The 21,336-nt window shown below is 48.5% G+C and overlaps 1 protein-coding gene and 1 long non-coding RNA gene across 4 annotated transcripts; one reads left to right on the forward strand and one right to left on the reverse strand.

Moving 5' to 3' along the window:
- Positions 1 to 882: 882 nt before the first annotated feature.
- On the reverse strand, positions 883 to 12,886 carry Arl2 (ADP-ribosylation factor like GTPase 2). Of its 3 annotated transcripts, none has more exons than XM_006230899.4 (5): positions 12,732 to 12,886; positions 4,053 to 4,163; positions 3,723 to 3,963; positions 2,350 to 2,430; positions 883 to 1,308 (listed from the first exon to the last, which is right to left on the reverse strand). In XM_006230899.4, exons 1-5 carry the CDS (start codon positions 12,794 to 12,796, stop codon positions 1,174 to 1,176), a joined length of 633 nt encoding a protein of 210 aa, XP_006230961.1. In that variant the 5' UTR covers positions 12,797 to 12,886; the 3' UTR covers positions 883 to 1,173. The 3 variants fall into 3 exon arrangements, with proteins under 3 accessions (XP_006230961.1, XP_038945843.1, NP_113899.2); NM_031711.2 differs by having other exon boundaries at positions 884 to 1,308; positions 3,801 to 3,963; positions 12,732 to 12,827; XM_039089915.2 differs by lacking the exons at positions 3,723 to 3,963; positions 4,053 to 4,163 and having other exon boundaries at positions 12,701 to 12,832.
- LOC134483958 (uncharacterized) lies at positions 4,157 to 10,025 on the forward strand. The gene is made up of 2 exons (XR_010061181.1): positions 4,157 to 5,075; positions 6,549 to 10,025. It is a non-coding gene; the product is annotated as an uncharacterized LOC134483958 (long non-coding RNA).
- Positions 12,887 to 21,336: the final 8,450 nt, after the last annotated feature.

Consider the following 21,336-nt stretch of genomic DNA (forward strand, 5'->3'; position numbering starts at 1 on the left):
AGGTGGCGTGAATGAGGACTCAAGCCTACTGTGTTATCACATTCCTTTGGGTAACTGCCCTCCACCCTGGGACACAGTCCATTGGGCTTGGTGGCATCAGGACCTTGTTAGTGATTGGCAGGGCCCCCGCCAGTTTCTGCCCTGGGCATTTCAGTTTCAAGCATGAGCAATGACAGAAGATGGCAAGTCTAGGCTTAGACCTGAGGTGGCAGAATACAGGTCCCAGGTGGGTCAAGTTTCTCTGAGGAAGGGATGCTCAAGTCTATGGAATAAGGCGAACCCCGCACTGGGCCCTGGAGACAGCCTGGCTAGGCAGCTGAGGCCCTAGAGTGGCCCTGCTAGTTGTAGTCATCCCTGACTGACATAGCCACCTTCTGTACACCCTTCCCTCTCTGTACACCCCAATCTGTTATCAGCCTGTCTGATCCGGACTCCTAAGCTGTGCAGGTTGCCCACTGTGCACTGGAAGCTAGGAACTGAATTTAAACTATTCATGAGTCCAGACTGGGGCTGGGAGAAGCCTTGTTTTTTTGTTGTTTGTTCGTGTTTTGTGGTTTTGGGTTTTTTTTGTTTTGTTTTGTTTTTTTTTTGTTTTTTTTTTTGTAATTCAAACTGATGAAGGCAGATACTCCTCTAGGGAATTGGCAACCCCCTCTCAGAAACCTCTTCCTCCTTGTTTCCCTCTTTTAGTGTCTCTTCCTGGAGGAAGGCTGCTTGGCCACCTGCAGAAAGACCCAGCTAGCCCTGCCCTGAGCTTTCATGCTCTGCCCATTCCTTTGACAAGGGAGGACTAAATCAGCCTTCTGCTCTGCTCGGTCCCCTCTGGACTCAGCATTCCAGGTGAGCATTAAAGTCATGACTCACAAATGGCCCAGCCAGGGACTGGGTGAGGAGGACTTTATTCTCACTGCTGGACAGGTGAGGAGGACACCCAGGATCCTGGCAGCAGCAGGCAGTCCCTCCCAGCCCAGTCTTTCCTTTTGGCATGGCGGCTGCAGGCCACTTTGGGAGATGGGTGACAGCCCTCCTCCGAGGGAGCAGCAGTGGGCAGCAGTAGCAGCAGCAGGTCACGGTGGGGTTGGGAATGTTAGTCTGGCCAGCTGGTGCTTATCCCTCCGGCTGGTGTCGGATGAGGACAGGGACCTAGACAGTGAGCTGGGACACTGAAGAAGCTCAGTCGGCAGTAAAGACACGACTGGAAATGTCATCGAGGAGCCAGTCGATGCCAGGCAGCAGGTCCTCCCCTGTGACGGCACTGCAGCCTTGGATGCGCCAGTGGTGGCTGCGGATGGAGTCCAGCTCTAGGGCCTGGGGACAGAAAGGACAGGTGGAACCACCACATGGTGGCTCACAACCATCTGTAGTGAGATCTGATACCCTCTTCTGGTGTGTCTGAAGACAGCTATATATAATAAATAAATCTTTAAAAAAAAAAAGAGAGACAGTGTGGTGGGGCTCCTATAATACAGTAGTACACTGGGGGAGGGGGAACCGAATGTCTCAAACAAACAAAAGTCAAGATGCTGAGCCTGCTAGAGGGATGGTTAAGGTGTACCATGGCTCCAAGGCTGGGTCAGCATGACACACAATCCTGGCTTGTTTACCTACTATGTGACATCGGGCAGGCTACCTAGCCTGTGTCTGCTGCACCCTCTGTAAGGTGACAGACTCTCCCTCATGGATTGTAGTACAATGGGGTGAAGAATGAAACTTGTGAACCTACACACGGCCCACGGCAACGGGAAGACTCCCTGCTTTCTGGCTGCTGAAATCCTGAGATGATCTAGTTACAGGTCTGCCTCCTCCCAGACCGAGGGGTACTCCATGTTATTAATCATCAAGTCCCAGGACCCGGCTAGGTCTTGTCACACAGCAGGAGCTAATAATAGCTGTTAATACCAATTATTAGCCAGGCATGGAGGTGCATGCTTGAAATTCCAGGCAAGAGGACTGCTGCTGAGTTTGAGACCACCCTGGACTACAAAGTGTATTCTAGAATAGCCTAGGCTATAGAAATTGTATCAAAAATAAATAAAATAAGATGGGGCCTGGGGGTGGAGCTCAGCAGAGCTGCCTAGCATGCACAGCCATGGGAGCGAACACTAGCACTGCAGAAACCGGACGTGGTGGTACACACCTGGAATCCCAAGTGCTCGGAGGTGGAGGCGGAGGCAGGAGGATGAGTGAGTAGTTCAAGGTCATCCTCGGCTTCCTAGTAAGTCTGAAGCTTCTAGGGCTGTCAAGACCCAGTTTCAAAAAAACAAAACAAAACAACAGTAAAATCAAAATAATAAAGTCCTAAAGACCCTTCAGCTTTACTCAGTGGACCTGAACCAGGGCCTGACTCACCTCCTGAATAGCATTACAGGACAGTGCTCCAGGCAGGTCCTGCTTGTTGGCAAAGATGAGGAGGGTCGCTCCAGCCAGGCGCTGGGGAAAGAGAAGATGGGTTGGGGGTGGGGGAAGCTTCACATAGAGCTTGATCCCTTTGGTATAAGACATGAGGTTGGTGGTCAGTAAGAGAGCTCCAGGCTGTGGAGGAGGCCCACAGGGGGCAGGCAGTAGACAGGGCTACTGATGCTACCACACAGTGGGTATCTCTCTCTTCCAAGCCTCAGGAAGAGGATGTTGCCCACAATGATCCCCAAGCCCTCTGTAGCTCTGGCCATGTGCAGAAAGCATAGGTGTGCTGAGGGCTGCCCTGGGGACTGGGATAAAACAACCTGCCCTGTCCTCCCAGTTCACAGAATCCTTGTGTTTTACTTCCAGCAGACGGCCCTGTTGGTCTCTCTACTTAATCCCCTTGGTGTGCTAGTCTTTGGAACCTCTCCTGGTGCAAACAGAAATCTAACTTCTGGGCCTAGCCCTGCTGAGCCTTGACTCAGCCTCTGACAACAATGACCTCTCTAGACCTGTTCAATGCTACAGAAGGGGCTGAAGTCATACCAGGGGCATGTGTAAACCTAAAGTCCCATGCATCCCTGTGGTTCCCATACAGCCATTAGCAACTCCCTCTTACTCTCGCAAAAGTGCCCTGGCCTTCAACTAACTGAAATGTGGCAACATGATCCAAGTTCCAGGGCAGACAGAGCAGTGTCCAAATAAAACTAGCAGCTGAAGGTAACAGTAATGCCTGAGCATGGCTAAGGGGTGCCCACTGTAAGCCTGGCATTCAGGAGGCTAAGGCAGGAGGAGAAAGAGTTTGGAGCCAGCCTGGACTACATAAGGAAACCTGATCTCAAACACCTACCCCAACTCTGCTGCCAAACAAACAAACAAGCCCAAAACCAAAACACCTGCCCAAACAAATGAGTAGCCAACAATGAAGGAGTGTGGCACGCACGTCATTTGGGAAGTAGAGGCAGGTGGACCAGGATTTCAAGGACAGTGTTAGCCAGTTTGGGCCAGCCTGAGATGAGTAAAACTCTGTTGTCAACATAACAAGTCTTTCGATCCAGACAACAAATGGCAAGATTGGCCTAATCACTGCTTTAGGAATGTGGGAGTTAAGGCTCAGGTTAAGGGTCTTCCAGAAGCCACACAACAAGGTTAGATTCCTGTGTAAGCTTCACTGCCCCCCTGAGCATTGCTGGCACCCTAGCCTTGAGGCCCCTGCAGCAATGGGACTGAAACTCAGGGAGGTGGGAGGTGAACCAGTAAAAGCAGAGATGTGCGTCTGTCCAGGTCTCAGCTCAGGGCCCACTAAGTGAGTGGACCCCTACCTCCCTCCCTGAGTGTCCCAGTAAACCATGGCACTTGTGGCAGGCTGTGGCCTGGCTGCCAGTGAGCACAGGGCACACCTCCTCCACCAGTAGACTCTGCAGCTCTCGCTGACAGTCCTGCATGCGCTGGCGGTCAGCGCTGTCCACCACCCAGATGAGGCCATCTGTGCTCTCGAAGTAGTTCCTCCAGTAGGAGCGCAGAGACTTCTGGCCACCCACATCCCAGATGTTCAGCTTGAATCTGGGAAGGAAGGGACAATGGAGGTCAGGCTGGTCCTGCCCTCCCAGCCTCCTCCCAGCCCCACAATGGCCCACAGTGACCCCACTCACCCCCGGTGCTCCAGGGTCTTGATGTTGAAGCCCAGTGTTGGCGAGATGGTGTCCACATCTTCTCCATTGAACTTCTTGAGGATGGTTGTTTTGCCAGCATTGTCCAAGCCACTGGGGTACACAGGCTAAGGAGATGTCCCTGAGCTCTCCTGGAGGACATGTCATCACCCTACCACTCTCCTAGGGACTGGTATTTCCCTACTGCATGTTGAAGCAAGTTGAGCACACACCTCACCCATAATTGGACTGAGATAAATGTGGAAGTATGAAAATGGAATTCTATCATGTCGGCCATCTCAAAGTAACTTAATTTACACACCAAATATTGAGTGCCTACTAAGTGCCAGGCCCCCTCAGCTGTTAGTGGACAAAGCCACCACCCTTATGAAACACACACTAGCAAAATGACTAAATTAAAAGACCCCCTCCCAGAAAGGGAATTATACAAGCCCAAGGCCCTCAACTATAGAAGTAAAAAATAAGTTTTTAGATATGTGGGACAAGCTGACCCATCATTTAGACGAAACAGACCAGAAAAGAAAACAAAATACAGAAACCAGACTAAATTATGGGCACTGCTCCATGGGCCACCTGACAAGAAAAAGAAAAAGTCCCTGACCCCCCGGAAGCCCTGACCACCATGTACTTTTTGCTAACTCACTGTTATGATTATAGCCAAAATAGGTAACATACACGTATGCCTCATTTACTCCACCAATCACATCCCTGTAACCATGCATCTGCTTCTGTAAGCCTGCTTCTGCTCCCCAATGCCCTATAAAAACCCGTCCCTGGTTCTGCTAGGCGCACCAGTCTTCCAAATTGACTGGGACGCCCACAGATACCTGTGCTCCCTGATCAATAAAAAATCCTCTTACAGATTACAGCCGGTGGACTCGGACTGGTCATTGGGGCTTGAGGATCTCCCTCCTGAGAGAAGATTCTCTCTGAGAGTCTTACATATGGGGGCTCGTCCGGGATCGGAGATCCTCTGCCTAGAGACCACCGACCACCCACCGGGAGGTAAGCTGGCCAGTGTTTGTCTTGTCCTGTCTTGTCTTGCTTTGTGACTTGTTCTGTAAATGCTTAGTTACTTGGCTTGGGTCTAGACCGTTTGTATTTGGGCGGGCCAGAGAAGGAGCTGACGAGCTCGGACTTCTCCCCCGCAGCCCTGGAAGACGTTCCAAGGGTGTTTAGAGCCCGGTTTTTCGGGGCTCAGCCTGTATCGGAAGGATACGTGGTTTTGGGTTGGAGGAGAGAGGAGAGAGCCGGATCCACTGAAGGATCCGGACCCTCGTCACCTCTGTCTGAATTTTTGGTTTCAGTTTGACACTGAAGCCGCGCGGTGCGTCTGTCTGTCTGACTGTTGAAATTGTTTGTCTTCTTTGTGTCCTAATTTTCTTTGAATATCTGTGGAAATTGGTTATAGGATGCTTTGTCTTGGTCTTGTTTGTCTGGTTTGTTTTCTGTGGTATTGTCCAGTGTCTTTTTGGCTTTTGTTTCGTTTTTGGACTTTGGACAGACGACTGTGTTTAAAATCTTGGACTGACAACTGTGTTTGAAATCATGAAACTGTTTGCTTTGTTTGTCAAGGAGTTTTACTTGGTCCTCTTGGTGCTTAACTTGGAAATAATTTGCTTGAGAAAAATTGTTTTCTGCCAGGGAGTTTTATCTTTCTCTCTTAGCCTCCTCCCCAAGGAGAGATGCCCCTCCCTTTGCTCCCCTTGTCCAGTCTAGCTGCTGTTAACAGTTGTGTATGAAGAACTCCAGGTTAGTGAGTGACCCTGTCTGAAGCAGGTATTAACAAGAGCCTGAAAGCTTTACCTTGGATCCTGAAGAAAAATTTCTCCCTGTTGCTTAAACATTCACAGCTTCTAAGGAAGGGAGCCTGCCTTATCTGCTGGCCCTATTCCAAGAGAGGAGTTGATCTCCAACATTAAATAACCTTCCCTGTTAGTCATCATTGACATGGAGAGTGCCTTTGATCCTATCCCCACAGCAGCCAGTTCCTGCCCCTGTGGTCAAAATGCCCCAGGTTGGGGGACAGAGAAGCCCCTGAGATAGTTTCAGAGGGAATCTACAACAAACTGTGAAGAACTTTGTTTTGCCAGTCAAAATTTAGAATTCAAGCTTTGGCTGTGGCCAAGGTCAGTATTAATGTTTTCTTTTCCATGGACCTTTAGCCCACTGAGACAGTTTGGTAAAGGGCTGCTACTGAGGTCCTGAAAGTCCCAGGTGAACTGGTTACAATTCTTTTGTCAGCCACTTGGCATCTAGCACCCAGGTCCTAACCATCTCTCCATCCTTTTGTTATTAGTTCTTAAGTCCAGAGAGATAGTCAGTAACAGATCAGCTCCCTCTCTGCTTGCCGTTCTGTTTCACAGACACAAAGCTTGTGCTTATTTTTACAACGGCCTTTTTGTCCCAAAAAGTCCTCCTGGTTTAGCTGTGTGACTAAATGCTATTTGTCCTCTTCAGTGGACCTCTATTCTCTAGACTGTTACAGGTCTTCTTTACCACTGAGGAAAGACGGAATCCTACTAGAGGCCAAAAAGAATGTTCCAGACATGGATAGAAGACCCTCACTCCTGACTGTTGACTTGAATACCCCTGAAGGTAGGGAGTGCTCCAGGTCTGCCACCAGGCTCCAAGGGTGGGTCTCCGAGGGGCTAAAAAATGCCCCACCAATCTGGCTAAGATAAAAAAAAGATATAAAGAGAGAAAGTTACAGAAATTTAAAGGGTTAAGCTAAGTTGCTGAGAGTTAGTGTAAGTTACAGAAAAAATAAAGTTAAAGTGTAGTTACATAAGTGGACAACATCTAATAGCTGTAGAAGAAGATGCAGAAGGTATGAGAGAGAGACTGAGGAAGAAAAAGAGGAAAGAAGGTAAAAAGAGCAGGAAGCTAAGGAAGAAAAGAGACAAAAGGAAAAAGAAGCTAGAGAGCTAAAGAGAGATAAAAGACAGGAGAGGAATATATACTGGCCACAGTAGTTAGGGAACCTAGGAAGACAGTACCTGGCAACAGAAGAGAATTCCTAGCTAAAGATCAGTGTGCCTATCGCAAGGAAAAAGGACACTGGGTCAGGGACTGCCCCAAGAAGAACAAGAGGGGCCTCTCCAGCAGCCCGGAAGGCAAGTCTCTTGGTCCTAGAGTGCTGGCTGTCCGCAAAGATAGAAGGGAAGCCTGCCCAGTTGTTTTGTGAATACGGGGGCCCAACACTCTGTGCTCCTACGCCCAAATGGGCTAGTGTCCAGCAAAAGACCTTGAGTACAGGGGACTACCGGCAACAAATGATACTCATGGACTACCCGAAGAACAGTGGACCTTGGCGTGGGCCGGGTATCCCACTTGTTCTTTGTGATTCCAGACTGCCCCTACGAGTCTAAACCCTGCAACCCTGCTCCTGGACCCTGACCTAGACACCCCCCTTCATGACTGTCAACAGGAGCTCACTAAAGCACAGGAGTGGCATAAAGATCGGACTGATCAGCCAACAGAGGGGGTAGATGCCATCTGGTTCATAGATGGGAGCAGCTTCTTACAGAAGGAAAAAGATGGGCTGGGGCAGCAGTGGTAGATGGAAACAGAGTCATATGGGCTCAGGCCCTACCAGAAGGCACCACTACTCAGAGAGTAGAGCTCGCTCCCCTTACCAAAGCCCTTGGGCTGAGAAAGAGACTTAACATCTATGTGGACAGCACGTATGCCTTTGCTACAGCCCATCAACAGAGGGGCCTGCTGACATCTGAGGACAAGAAAAAAAAAAGAGATTCTGGCTCTGTTAAGGGCCCTACATGACCCAGCCAGGCCGAGGAAGAGACTCTGGTACACCTCAACGAGAAAGAAGATCCTGCTAACTAAATATTATGGCCCAGGTCTCAAGTATCTCGTGGAACAGATAGTGCACTGATGTATACCATGCCAAAAGGTAACTGTTTTCAGGAAAGTTGACTGTGATAGGAGGCTCCATGGGGAACGGCCTAGATACTACTGAGAAGTGGACTTCACAGAGATAAAACCAGGAAAATATGGTTATAAATGTCTCCTAGTGTTTATAGATATCTTTTCAGGAATAGGTAGAAGCTTTCCCCACCAAGCAAGAGACGGCCTCAATAGTCATCAAGAAGATACTAGAAGAAATCTTCCACAGGTCTGGAGTGCCCAAGGTAATCTGGTCAGACAACAGCCCTACTTTCGTTGCCAAGGTAAGCCAGGGTGTGGCCAAGTATTTAGAGGTTGATTAAAAATTACGTTATATTTACAGACCTCAAAGTTCAGGACAGGTAGAATAAATAAATAAGACTCTAAAAGAGACCCTGACCAAATTAACCATGGAGACTGGCACAGACTGGGTGACACTCCTTCCCTCTTGCTCTCTTTAGAGCAAGAAATACCCCTTCCAGATTCAGCTTTACCCCCTTTGAGATCTTATATGGGGCCTCAGCTCCCCTGACTATATTAGATGATGTTACTGAACCAACATGTCATAGTAATAATGATTTATATGCCAGGCTAAAAGACCTACAGGTGATACAGAAAGAAATCTGCTCACAGCTGACAGCAGCCTATGCCCCGGAGACCCCTGAGACATGTCATCAGTTCCAGGTCGGAGACTACAGCTACACTGAGCCCAGACACTCGAGCCTCGCTGGAAAGGACCGTACCTGGTGCTGCTGACCACCCTGACAGCCGTCAATTCTCAGCCCTCACCAGCCGTGTACTAGCTGTTGGGGCTGAGAGCTGGGACCTAGAGGGACTCTCAGATCTTCAAAAAGCTTTCTAGACTTAAGTGACTGGGAGGTTGCTATAATGCTCACTTGAGGAGTGTGTTTTAGAAACAAGAATTTCATGTTTGCCTGTTTGCCCTGGGTTCCCTCGGAATAGGTGTAAAGATAGGCTTGATTTTTATTGCAAATGATGTAACATTACATATGTTAGCACTCCTAACACTTCTTGGGACTGTGCCTCAGGGATCACAACCTATATAAGTTTAGAAGTTCTAAAAGACCTTGGTGTATAGGTTCAGATAGTGTCCAGATTAGAATCCTGATACTAAAGACTTATAAGACACAAAAGAGAGTTGAAAATTATTTAAGGCTATCTAGGTGCTACAAGGACAGCACAAGGACATCTGCTGTTGCCCTACAATGCAAGGCTTATAGAGAATTCAGAACTGCCATTGACTCAGATATAAAAAGAATAAAAAAGACTTTTTAGCTGACCTCCAAGAACACCTAACCTCCCTCTCAGAGGTAGTCCTTCAAAATAAGAAAAGATTAGACCTGATATTCCTTAAAAAAAGAGTCTGTGTGCTACACTAAAAGAAGAATGTTGTTTCTATACAGATCAGACAGAAATAATAATAAGAGATATAGTCTTTCAGTCATTCAAACTTTTGTGCTGAGACAACAGTATCAGATGGTGAAACAACAAGAAACAGAGGTACCTTAACCAAGTTGAGTAGAAGATTCCACTCAAGGACAAAAAGAAAATGGGGGAATAAAAGACCCCCTCCCAGAAAGGGAATTATACAAGCCCAAGGCCCTCAACTATAGAAGTAAAAAATAAGTTTTTAGATATGTGGGACAAGCTGACCCATCATTTAGACGAAACAGACCAGAAAAGAAAACAAAATACAGAAACCAGACTAAATTATGGGCACTGCTCCATGGGCCACCTGACAAGAAAAAGAAAAAGTCCCTGACCCCCCGGAAGCCCTGACCACCATGTACTTTTTGCTAACTCACTGTTATGATTATAGCCAAAATAGGTAACATACACGTATGCCTCATTTACTCCACCAATCACATCCCTGTAACCATGCATCTGCTTCTGTAAGCCTGCTTCTGCTCCCCAATGCCCTATAAAAACCCGTCCCTGGTTCTGCTAGGCGCACCAGTCTTCCAAATTGACTGGGACGCCCACAGATACCTGTGCTCCCTGATCAATAAAAAATCCTCTTACAGATTACAGCCGGTGGACTCGGACTGGTCATTGGGGCTTGAGGATCTCCCTCCTGAGAGAAGATTCTCTCTGAGAGTCTTACAAAATAATGGGGCTGGAGAGATGGCTCAGCAGTAAAGAGCACATGCTGCTCTCACAGAAGACCTGGGTTTAGTTCACAGCTCCCATTGTTGACTTCTGTGGACACCAACCACTCATAATGGTGCACAGACCTACACGCAGGCAAAGTTCTCACATGCATAAGTATTAAACATATTAAAGACTAAATAAAGCAGAAGAGAAAGCTGGGTACTTGAAACCAGTGAAGGACACTCCTGACAGGAATGGCTTTCAGCTCAGGGACCAGATAAGGCTCTGTGGGGTCTTGAGGCCCAAAACAGATAGGCCCGGCCTTTTGAAGGTCCAAGGAAGTGCAAACATCTAGAGGTGGCAACCACCACCATCTGTTTCTGGAATGATCCACAGCCTCTGCTGCAGAGAACAAACCAGTAGGTGAACTCAACAGCAGGTGAGAATGTGGGGCAGCCAAAACCTGAATGGAGAGCTCAGAAGGACAGGACAGGCTCTGCCTTTAGGACTTCTTCCTCATTTGACCCTGGCCCAGTGACTCCCACCTCTGAGAGGCATGAGTGAGTACCTCTCACCTTCTGCAGCCCAACTCTCGACTTGAAAAGCCAGCTGATTACCCTGTCCTTCCAACACCATCCGCTGCCCCACCTCACTTGTGGCAGCAGAACCATCTCCATCCACACCCCCATTATCTGCTGAGTCAGTCCCAGCTTCTCTGTGGTGCAGCCTGGGAACGGGTGTTTACACTCAACTGCACCATCTTTGTGCTTTTACTGTTGTTTTTTCCCTGGTACTCCTTGTAAAGCAGTCTGGCCTCAAACTTGTGAAGGTTCTCCAGATTCTGCCTCCTGAGTGCCAGGATTACAGGCATGGAACCACCATGCCGGACCTTTCCTGCATTTTGTTTGTGTTTTTTGAGAAAAGGTCTATGTAGCCTTGGCTGGCCTGAACTTTCTCTGTAGACCAGGCTGGACTCAAAGCCATAGATTCACCTGCTTCTGCCTTCCAAACGCTGGGATTAGAGGTGTTCAATACCATGCATTTTTTTTGTTTGTTTAAAATATTTTGAGTTTTTGCCTACATGCCCACTGAATCAAGATGAGGACATCAGGACCCCAGGACTGTTACACGAGGCTGCGAGGCACCAAGTGGGTCCTGGGCACTGAACCCCTATTCTATGGCTCTTAACCACTGCAACATCTTTAGCCTCTTGCTTTCTGTAAGTCTACTATCAGACTGGCTCCTGATGCTTCCCGAAGCCTCATCTTGCCAGGCCGATCTAGAAGACCTCCTGACTGGCTAGGTGGCCCATCTTCTGCTCCACCCGGCACAGTTAGTCTTTCCTTGGTCCCCTCCCAGATCTCATCCCTGTCTGCCTCATCTGACTTCACAGAGTATCTACGCCTGGGTCTCAGCACTCCTCAGGTGGGCCATCCCATCATCATTTCTAGGCTGGTGGCTGCCACCTACCTAGCCAAGCAGTCAGGGATGGGGTCTTCCCAGGAATGTGCTTCTCTCACCTCAGCAAGTGGCTCCTTGTCCTTCTGATGACTCTGGCCAGAAACCAGTTCATGCTTGGCTTCATCTCCCTCATATGGTCCTCCCACCCGGCAGCAAGTCCTCCAAGCACCACTGTCATAATACTTCCACCCTGGTCTAAGTCACCAGCCTGTGGGCCTTTCATAGTACAGCTGCCTAAAGGGTCCCAGCAGGTGGGCTCTCCCTCACTCCAGCCCTTTCCTCCTCCTCTTCCCACCATGCCTGTCTTATCTACCCAGGACCTTGGCACTTGCAGGTCCTCTGCTTAAGTTTCCCCAGATATCTCTATTTCCCTTAAGTCTTTGTCCAACAGTTACTATCTTGCCATGGCCTTTGACCACTTGTGGACTATATTCTTCTCTGGCCACACTACACATTTTATTTGCTTTATCACTTTTTCTCTCCCCTCTTATCACCTGAAGTGAAGGGTTTTTTCCGTTTCCATGTGACCGTATTCCCTAACAAAGTAGGTGCTCAGAGGTCATCTAATGAGTGTCTTTCTCAGAATTGTCTAAAACAGTCGCGAGTAGTAAAGTTCTAAGTGTACATTAATTTCCCTCTGACACTTCGTGGATCGCAGATGCCTAACTGGCCTGGCACAGTGCAAGACGGGTGATGAAGGTGCCAGTTAATACAATGAAAGGTCGGCAGTGGCCCTAATTGACAGTTGGACCTGTGGCCAACCAGTCCACGCCTACCCGTGGCAGTCCTAAGGACCCTGGGATTCTGACCCTAAGGGAACCGCCAAGGCCTACACCGGTGGATGAAGGGGAGGGGGTCAGCGCCGGGGAGGAGCAGGGCCCATGCTCCGACCAGCCGGAGCGAGCGTGACGTCCGAGTCATCACCACTGCGTCGCGCCTCGCAGTGATACTGGAGTCCCCCGTCTAAGCCCGCTCTTGAGACCACCGGTCTGCCTTTTGCACGCCATCCCCCGCCCTGCAGAGTGGTATGGCCCGACCCGGCCCCGCGCCGAGCAGTGGTAGCGCCGCGTGCGTGACGCACCACCGGCAATGGGTACCCACGGCGGCCGCGCCCCCGCGCCCGGCTCCGCCCACCCGGCGGGCCCCGCTACCCTCGCGACCGTTCTGGTGCTCCGAGGATACAGCATGAGCAGCCGCAGCTCTCGCTCTTTCTGCTTCATCTTCTTCAGAATGGTCAGAAGCCCCATGATCCCGTAGCCCCCTCCCGGCCGCCGTTTCTTCTAGTCCCGGGACCCCGCTCCCGTTTCCTATTGGCTAGTCTGGTGCTTGGTTCCGCCTTCGTCATCACGTGACCACAAGAGTGTGGGGCGCCGCCCCCTAGCGGCGCGACAGCGAATTTGCAGTCTGCTGCCTTAACCCTTCTCTTCCAGAAAGCTGAAGGTCGGTGGACTCGGGAGAAGTCCCTAAGTCTTCCGCCTACCAGAAGCTGACTTTCTCGAGCTGTATCTCGTTTAGGTAGGGAATATACCCGCGAAGAGGTTCTGAGCCAGGAATCCAAAAAAAGAGCTTCACAAAGAGCTGATGAATCAACCGTGGACCGTAATATGGCCCAGTTACCCCGTGCATCTTGTGACTTCCATTATCCCCATTTGCCACTAACGGAGGATCCTGGTCCAGACTGTCAGAAATGACTCCATCCGTTTAGTTGAGGGGGATGACTCCCCTAGGGACCATTTCTAAATGTGCGGGCAGTATGGGCTCCTTGGGTTATTTAGAGTTCTAAGCTCCCTGCCTGTGGTGCAGGAATCAGACCCGCACAAAGGATTGATTACCCTGCCTAGGACCCTGACAGGTTGAGAAGCTCTATTCCAACTGTTAGGATAAAACTGGCGAGGCGTGGTAGTGCAGATGTCAGTCCCAGCACCAGGAAGGCAGAGACAGGAAGATCTCTGAATTCAAGGCCAGCTACGGCTAGTAGTCAGACAGTAAAGAGACCCTGTCTCAAAAAACAAAGAGATAAAAAAACCTGAAGCCCACCTGGTGCTTAGCCTCTTGGCCGCCGGCATGTAATAGGTGTACAGTCAGAATATCTTTAATAAATGACTTTGACCAAGAGTTCGTTTTTAAAAAATAATTTACTTTGCTGGTCGTGATGGCACATACCTTAAATTCCAACACCTGGAAAGCAGAAGCAAGTGGATCTCTGTGAGTTTGAGGGCAGCCTGATATATATATATACTGTGTGTGTGTGAGTGTGTGTGTGTGTGCATGCGTGCGTGCATGCATGCGTCTATGTGTGTTCCAGAACAGGAACGACTACACATACTGAGTGCCTGTCTCAAAACAACCATTATTATCAGTGTGTGTGTGTGTGTGTGTGTGTGTGCGCGCGTGAGTGTGGCTGCACATACCACTTTGTGGAGCTGATTCTAACATTTTTATGTGAACTCAGAGCATCAGACTGTCTCGGCAAGTGTTTTTTATTGGTGAGACTTCTCATGGGCCCAAAGAGCTAGTTTTTCTTTTAGTCCTCCCCTTGTCTTTTTGACTTGTTGTAACAGGGTCTCAGGCAGCCAAGGCTGGCCTTAAACTCAGTGTGTAGATCAAGATTAATTGGAACTCTTTCTTCTCAAGTATAGGTTGGTCCACCATGCTCAGCCCATTTTATAATGGGGTTTACTTTTTAAAAAGTTGTTTGGGGTTGGGGATTTAGCTCAGTGGTAGAGCACTTGCCTAGCAAGCACGAGGCTCTGGGTTCGGTCCCCAGCTCCGAAAAAAAGAAAAAAAAAGTTATTTGTTTAATTTACTGTTTCATTTTTACTGAGAAAGCCAGGCTGATTCCATGACAGGTTTCAAATTGGCAGTTAAGGCGACTAGGCCTAAATTTCTGTTTCCAAGAACCGGGGCAATTCCAGGCAAGTCCAGGCCTCAGAAGCTGCCCCACCACCTGGCCTGAGGCAAGGACAATGGGTCAGTAGCAGTTTCCAGACTTCCTCAGCAACAGTTTTCAGATCTCCCCAGCAAGTTTCCAGCCCCCACATCCTGATAATGAAAAGTCCGTAGAGGTGGACCCAACAGATTAACATAGAAGTCACCTGCCAACCTCAGAATTCCCCAATGTGCTTTAAATCGAGCCTACAAGCTCACTTGATGGTCTGTCTTGGTAATGGGAGACCCTAGCATGCTGGACTTCTGCAGAATGAAACATTCTGTGTGTTTACATACTGCTTGAGTCTGGGCTATCATTCTTCGGTGAATCATGAACCCTTACATACATTGTGTATACAAAGGTTTGCTTACATGCACATCTGTCTGGGCATCAAGTGAGTACCTGGTGCCCCGAGAGGCCAGAAGATGGCATTGGAGCCCCTGGAACTGAAGTTATGGTAGTTATGATCTCCTAGTATGCGGAGAGGTTAACTGATGCATCATCTCGATGCCACCCCCTTGTATTGTGAGACAGGGTCTCCTGTAGTCCATGCTGGCCTTGAACTCCCTGATCCTCTTGCAAATCTGGGATTGCAAGTGTGTATCACTACCAGTTAAGGCTTATGGGGTGCTGGGGATTGCACCCAGGGCTTCGGGAATGCTAGGCAAACACACTAACAACTGAGCTACACTAGAGTAGACCTTGATCTTTTAAAGACTGGGAAGAGGTGTCTGGGAGCAGCTGGAGGGATATTTGTAGTGGTTGGACAGGAATTCAATACAGTATACGTGCACACATGAACATAATAATAACAACAACAGCAACTACCACCACCAAGATTGGGGTCTAGCCTAAGCTACCTTTCCATTTGTCTCATGGAAAGGAAAAAAGGCTATTCTTGTAACCTGTGGGAAACATCCTAGAGAACCAGGAAGACGCTACGTGGACCTGGGGTTCTATTTAACTGTGACTATATATGTGCTCTTGAATGTGTGTACATGCGTTCATATATTCGTGCGCATGCGCACGCGCGCGCGTGTGTGTGTGTGTGTGTGTGTGTGTGTGTTCCTCCACCCAAAAAAAAAATGTAGCGAGACTTTTTTTTCTTTAAAAAAGATAGACTTTATGGGAAGATGGTATCATTTTAATCCCAGGTATGGGCTATGGGGCTGCTTCACAGCTGCTGGCTGTGATTTGTCTCATGCCTTAGCAGGGCATGGTTTTGCCAGCTGTAAATAGTTTCTGCAAGGGTGTGATATCTGGAATTCTGGGCACTTTTCAGAAGGTATATAAACTACCCGAGAGTTGGTTATTGGTGGGTTGCTGTAGTCGTGTAGAAAGAGACAAGAACAAGAAATTAGATATAGTGACGGCAAAGATCAGACTTGCCCCTAATCAGCAGGAAGTAGTCTATATCTGTTGCCTCCTTCCCTACCCCTGACTGTATTCAGGGATTCTTCTCTCTCTTTCCCTTCTAAACCTTTTTATGTCCTACCTAGGGATTGAAAGGGTGGAAAAAGAAGGGTGGAAAAAAAAAAGAATCCACAGAGTAGGTAAAGTCCACTACAAAATAATAATAAATTTTAAAAATGTTGATTTTTGGGTTGGGGATTTAGCTCAGTGGTAGAGCGCTTGCCTAGCAAGTGCAAGGCCCTGGGTTCGGTCCCCAGTCCCGAAAAAAAGAAAAGGAAAAAAAAATGATTTTTTTTTGTTTGTTTTCTGAAAGAGAAAGAGAGTGCAAGCGAACGCTAGGACGTAAGGCATGCACTACCACTGCCCAGCTAAAGTTGAAATTCTCATAGCCAAGTGGTATGTAGCAATGTATGCCTCCAATCCCAGCACTCTGGAAGGGGATTCAGGATCAGGACTCAGGGTTCATCCTCAGCTCTTTAAGAGAGTGAAGAGCTACTGTCTTAGGGCTTCCATTGTTGTGAAGAGACACCATGACTAAGACAGCTTTTTTTTTTTTTTTAATTTATTTATTTTATGTACAGCATTCTGCCTGCATATGTGACTGCAGGCCAGAAGAGGGCACCAGATCTCATTATAGATGGTTGTGAGCCTCCATGTGGTTGCTGGGAATTGAACTCATGACCTCTGGAAGAGCAGTCAGTGCTCTTAACTGCTGAGCCATCTCTCCAGCCCGACTAAGATAGCTCTTATAAAAGGTACCTGGCTTACAAGTTTTGAGGTTCAGTCCATTGTCATCATGGCAAGAGGCATGGCAGCATCCAGGCAGACATGGGATTGGAGGAGCTGAGAGTCCTACATCTTGTTCCAAAGGCAACAAAGAGAAGACTGGCTTCCAGGCAGCTAAGAGGAGGGTTTCAAAGCCCACACCCACAATGACACACTTCCACCTAATGGTGCCACTGCCTGGGCTAAGTGTATTCAAACCACCACAGCTACACTAGACAGTTGAGACTTAGTCCCAAGACACAAAACAAAACAATCTACCCAAACCTCCACAGTTGTCAGAAGAGCTGCCTTTGAAGAGAGGAGGACCCCTTAAGTGGACTGTGACCCACCGCTGAGTTCCTGAGGCTCTGTGCAGGGCTCTGTTGACTTGGGGAAGGAAACAACTTAGCTTGACTTTTGCTGGAACCCATGGCTGGTGCTTGCTAAGACTAGAAGGTGGCTTGAACCAGAACTGTAGGATAAGCAGGGAGACAGAGTGAGACTTCTCTCAAAATTATAAATAAGTAAAGCATGTGTCACCTTCCACAGAGCCACTCCTCTCCCTGTCCCTTTGAAGGCAGTAGTGAATATAGCCAACTCTTTATCTGGAATGGAAATAAGAACTACTAGGAGTCAGGGGCCCCTGTTTAAAGGAAAGTTGCTAATCATTAAGCATTAGAGTATATTGAAGTATTTGCATTAATTAAGCATTAGAAGGATATTGAAGTATTTGTACTCATTTTTTATATCTAAACATTTTAAAGGTAACTTTAGATACATTTTCTATTTTATTCTTCTGAGAACTATAATGCTGCCTACAGCCATACCACCCTTGGAAGCTAAGCAGGGTCAGGCCTGGTTAGTACTTGGATGGAGAACTCTGGGGACAGGCTTGCACAGTGCTGGAGTTCCTAGCCAGCACCAAAATAAGTACTAAGGAAGGGGGTGAAGAGAAAGGAAGGAGAGCCTGATCTTCTCTCTGGTAAGATATGTGACACTACTATTTTTCTTGTCACATGCCCATTACAGAGGCACTGACCAGCACTTGGTGGCAGCATACTCAAATAAAGGTTTTGCCTAGTTAAATAGCAAAGAAAGTAGAATGTGCAGCCTGAATATTGAGACAGTTACTATGTACAGACCAGTTCTGTCCTGGCCTGCTTGAAGACTCCCACACCTCATCTACCAAGGAGTCTCCAGTGCTCCAGGGCAAACCCTGTTGTCCCCAGGGTTTGCTCCTGACTTATCGAGTGGGTGTGTGCTCCACACAGGACTCTGTCAGGGACCTCAGAAGACAGGTCTGAACACTCAAGCTTCTTCATTCCAGGCCTCAGCCCAGCTGCCTCTCGTGGGCGGCACAAGCAGCGTCTCACGCGATTTGCAGGTGATGCCATTGATTACTGGCCCGCGGCAAGGCACTGGCAGGCGTGTGCCAGCTTCAGGCCTCCCCAGAGCCTTAGGAGTTGGGAAGTACTTGAAACTCGAGTTGCTAGCAGCCTCTGCACCTGCTTCATCAGTCACCATGGTTCCCTTAAGAACAAGACTATAGAGGGACAGTATCTCTCATATATCTAATCCTAGTACTCAGGAGGCAGAGGCAGGGGGATTGACACTAGTTTGAGCTACATAGTCCCAGCCCAGCTTAGTCTCAAGAGTGAAACCCTGTTTCAACATGGTTACCTGCACTTGAGAGGCAGAGTCAGGCAGATCTCAGTGAGTTCTAGGGCAGTCTGGTCTACACAGGGAGTTCCAGGACAGCCAGGGCTACATAGACCCTGTCTTAATAAAGAAGAACTCGAATCCAAAACCCAACAACAGAAGAAACAAACAACAGGACCTCCCCCGGAAAAAGCTATCACAGTGTCTCAGTCGCTTATGACTCCTAAGGACCAGCTGATGACCTAGTGGGAGCAGCTATGTGTCTCCAGGTGTCCCTCCTCGCTGGGCCTGACTTGGCAACCTGAAAGGCAGAGGCAGCTTTGGTCTCCACCCACACAGCCACTGTTTACCTGGAGAGCTGCAGCAGCTCCTGCTGGCTGCTCTCTCTGCTCCTGTTTCTTCCAGACCAAATCTTGCATGTAGCCTAAGCGGTCCTTGAACTTACGGCCACCCATCCTTTTGTCTCAGCCTCCAGGTGTGCCCACTGTGGCTGGCTCTACAGGGTCCTTTCATCCTTCTCAGTTTGTGTCTCCAGAGCGTCCATGTATGTCTCTTAGAGCTTGTGTGTTTGGTCCCTTAGATCAGTCCTAGTCTACTGCTCCCTGCATATTAATCCCACCTGGGCCTAGAGTACACCACCCTCCTCTGCCTGCCACCCAATGCCTCTCTTTTCTTTCTTTGCTCTAATGTCCAGTGTCTTAAACTATATGTTTCTGTGCAGACACTGGTTGGGAATTTAGTTCAGTGATCTAGAGCTTGCCTGGCATAAGGCCCAGGGGAAGTCTACAGCACCACAGTCAGTGTCTTAATTAAAATAGTCGGGAATGGTGATACAAACCTGAAATCCTAGTAGTTAGGAAATTCAGTCAGGAGAATCAAGAGTTCAAAGTCGATTGAATTCCAGGACAGGGCTATTCAGAGAAACTTTCTAGAGAAAAAAACCTCAAGGTCATTGTCAACTACATAGCACGTTGGAGTGGAGAGTCCAGTGTAGGCGGCAGGAGACCCAGTCTCATCCAGCAACAGTGTCACCATCCTAGAACCCAGCATGACTCCATCACATTTTTTTTCCTCAGGTGGCTGTCATGGCACACGCCTCTAATCCCAGCATGGGGGAGGCAGAGGCAGGCGGATCTATGTGAGTTTGAGGCCAGTTTGGTCAATAGAGCAAGTTCCAGGATGGCCAGAGCTATAGAGTGAGACCCTGTCTCAAAAGCCCAGAGTAAATAAATTTTCATTTATTTTTATTTTGTATGTTTGGATCCTTTGACTGTATATATGTCTGTGTGCCATGTGTGTGCCTAGAGTCTGTGGAAGCCAGGTGAGGGCATTGAGCCCTCTGGAACAGGACTTAAAAGGCAGTTGTGAGCTGCCCAACATAGATGCTAGGAACTAAACTCGGGTCCTCTGGAAGGGCAGCAAATGTTCTTTGTTATGCTCTAAGCAATGGACGTCATCAAGTCACATCATGTGACAGATCTCATGTAGGAGGTTTATTGGGGAGAGGGTAGACAGAGGCTGCCACTGGGCAAGGGTGGAGGGAAAATGAGGGGAGAGGAGGGACTGGCCTTTTACGAAGGGTTGTAACCCATGCACAGGGTGAGGATACGTGACTAGTGGTCACAGGGTGAGGACACGTGACTAGTGGCATCAGTAGGAATGTGCTGCATCTTGGCAGGTAGTGAGGAAGCGTTCTGTTGTTGCAGGTTCCTGCAGGCAGTGGAAATGCCTGATTGCTAACACCCCTCCCCTTTGTTTGTTATAAAAGAAGAGGAACTAGAAAGGGGTGATGGTGAGGCAGGAATGAGGGTGGTGTGCTCTTTAGGCTACTTCCTGCTGACTGGGGGCATCCTCATTCTTGAGGCACTGTTGTTCTTCACCATGGGGGGGCGGGGACGACACTCCTATCTGGAGGGAGCCTCAGGCTCTGTGGCTAGCATTTGGCGGGCATGTAACAATAACTGACTGTTTTTTTTGGTTCTTTTTTTTTTTTTTTTTTTTTTTTTAATTTGTCATTGGAGAAATGCAGGGTGAGTCTAGTAAAAGCAGAAAACCGAGAGGGAGCTGAGCTAGGAAGGCCAATATCTACTTCCAAAGACCTGGGCTTGGTTGGAAGCATTGAGTTGTTCCTTTCTGGAGATCTGTTTGAAGTTGCTGGATTTTGTTTTTTTCCCAAAGGTTTGACATAGAAGCAGCATTTGTCCTGGAGGAAGAGGCAAAGGCCACCTTTTCCAGCTGTAAGATCTATTCCCCGTTAGTTTTGGGGTACCATCACAGCCAGGGAGTCGATCTGTCCTTGAGGAGTGAGTATGGTTTGGGCCACCTGCTGGAGGTTACAAGGTCAAGGTCAAGGACATGATCTGTCCTGATGTCCCAGTGGTGACACCCGCAGTTATTCCTGTGACAGCCAAGAGGGGCATGATTTGAACTGCCCTTTCATTAAGTCAGTCAGGTACTGAGTCCTTTACTGGAGTCGGTAGGGACTCTTCTCCATGTATCACCCCTACTTGGGGAAGAGAAATACTAGCATGCAAACTCCTGAACAACTCGCAGGTAGGGGATGGTAGATTTGAGTACCACAGAGAATCGAGGTGTTATGAGCTGTAGGTCACTGGGGCAGAGACGAAGTATCAAGGGTTATGGTCTTGTTATAATCTAAGGGATTTAATGCCCCTACAGAATGTCTCACAAATCCCATAAAACCATTTGCCATTGCCAAAGAGAGTGATAAGAAAAAGATAGGGAGTCGTGGCCACACCGGCTCAGGGCGGTTGGTAAATGGCGAGGTGAGGTTATTTGTCAGGATCATGGGAGAGGCTGTAAGCCGCAGTTCCTCCTGGGACACACAGCCAGCAATCTCCAAGGCGGCCGGCCAGGTTGGGTGACATTCAGAAGCAGGTAGGCTGAGGTCAGAGTCTGAAGCAGGAGATGAAATGACAGGTTTGTATTATTTAAGAGACAGGATGTCAATGAGGCAACGGCGTTGGAGGAGTGTTTTGTTACCTCTTCTACTTCCCCTGT

The sequence above is a fragment of the Rattus norvegicus genome, chromosome 1 (genome assembly GCF_036323735.1).
Source record: "Rattus norvegicus strain BN/NHsdMcwi chromosome 1, GRCr8, whole genome shotgun sequence".
Taxonomy (NCBI): domain Eukaryota; kingdom Metazoa; phylum Chordata; class Mammalia; order Rodentia; family Muridae; genus Rattus; species Rattus norvegicus.

Bases quoted from the DNA above. Each gene is read 5' to 3' on its own strand.
- Arl2 (XM_006230899.4), bottom strand. From the start codon at position 12,796: ATGGGGCTTCTGACCATTCTGAAGAAGATGAAGCAGAAAGAGCGAGAG. The intron at 2,431-3,722 runs GTAGGGGTCCAC...CTCTTTCCCCAG, and splicing joins TGGGACACTCAGGGAGGGAG to CGCCTGGCTGGAGCGACCCT. The intron at 1,309-2,349 runs GTGAGTCAGGCC...TTCTGTCCCCAG, and splicing joins CCTGTAATGCTATTCAGGAG to GCCCTAGAGCTGGACTCCAT.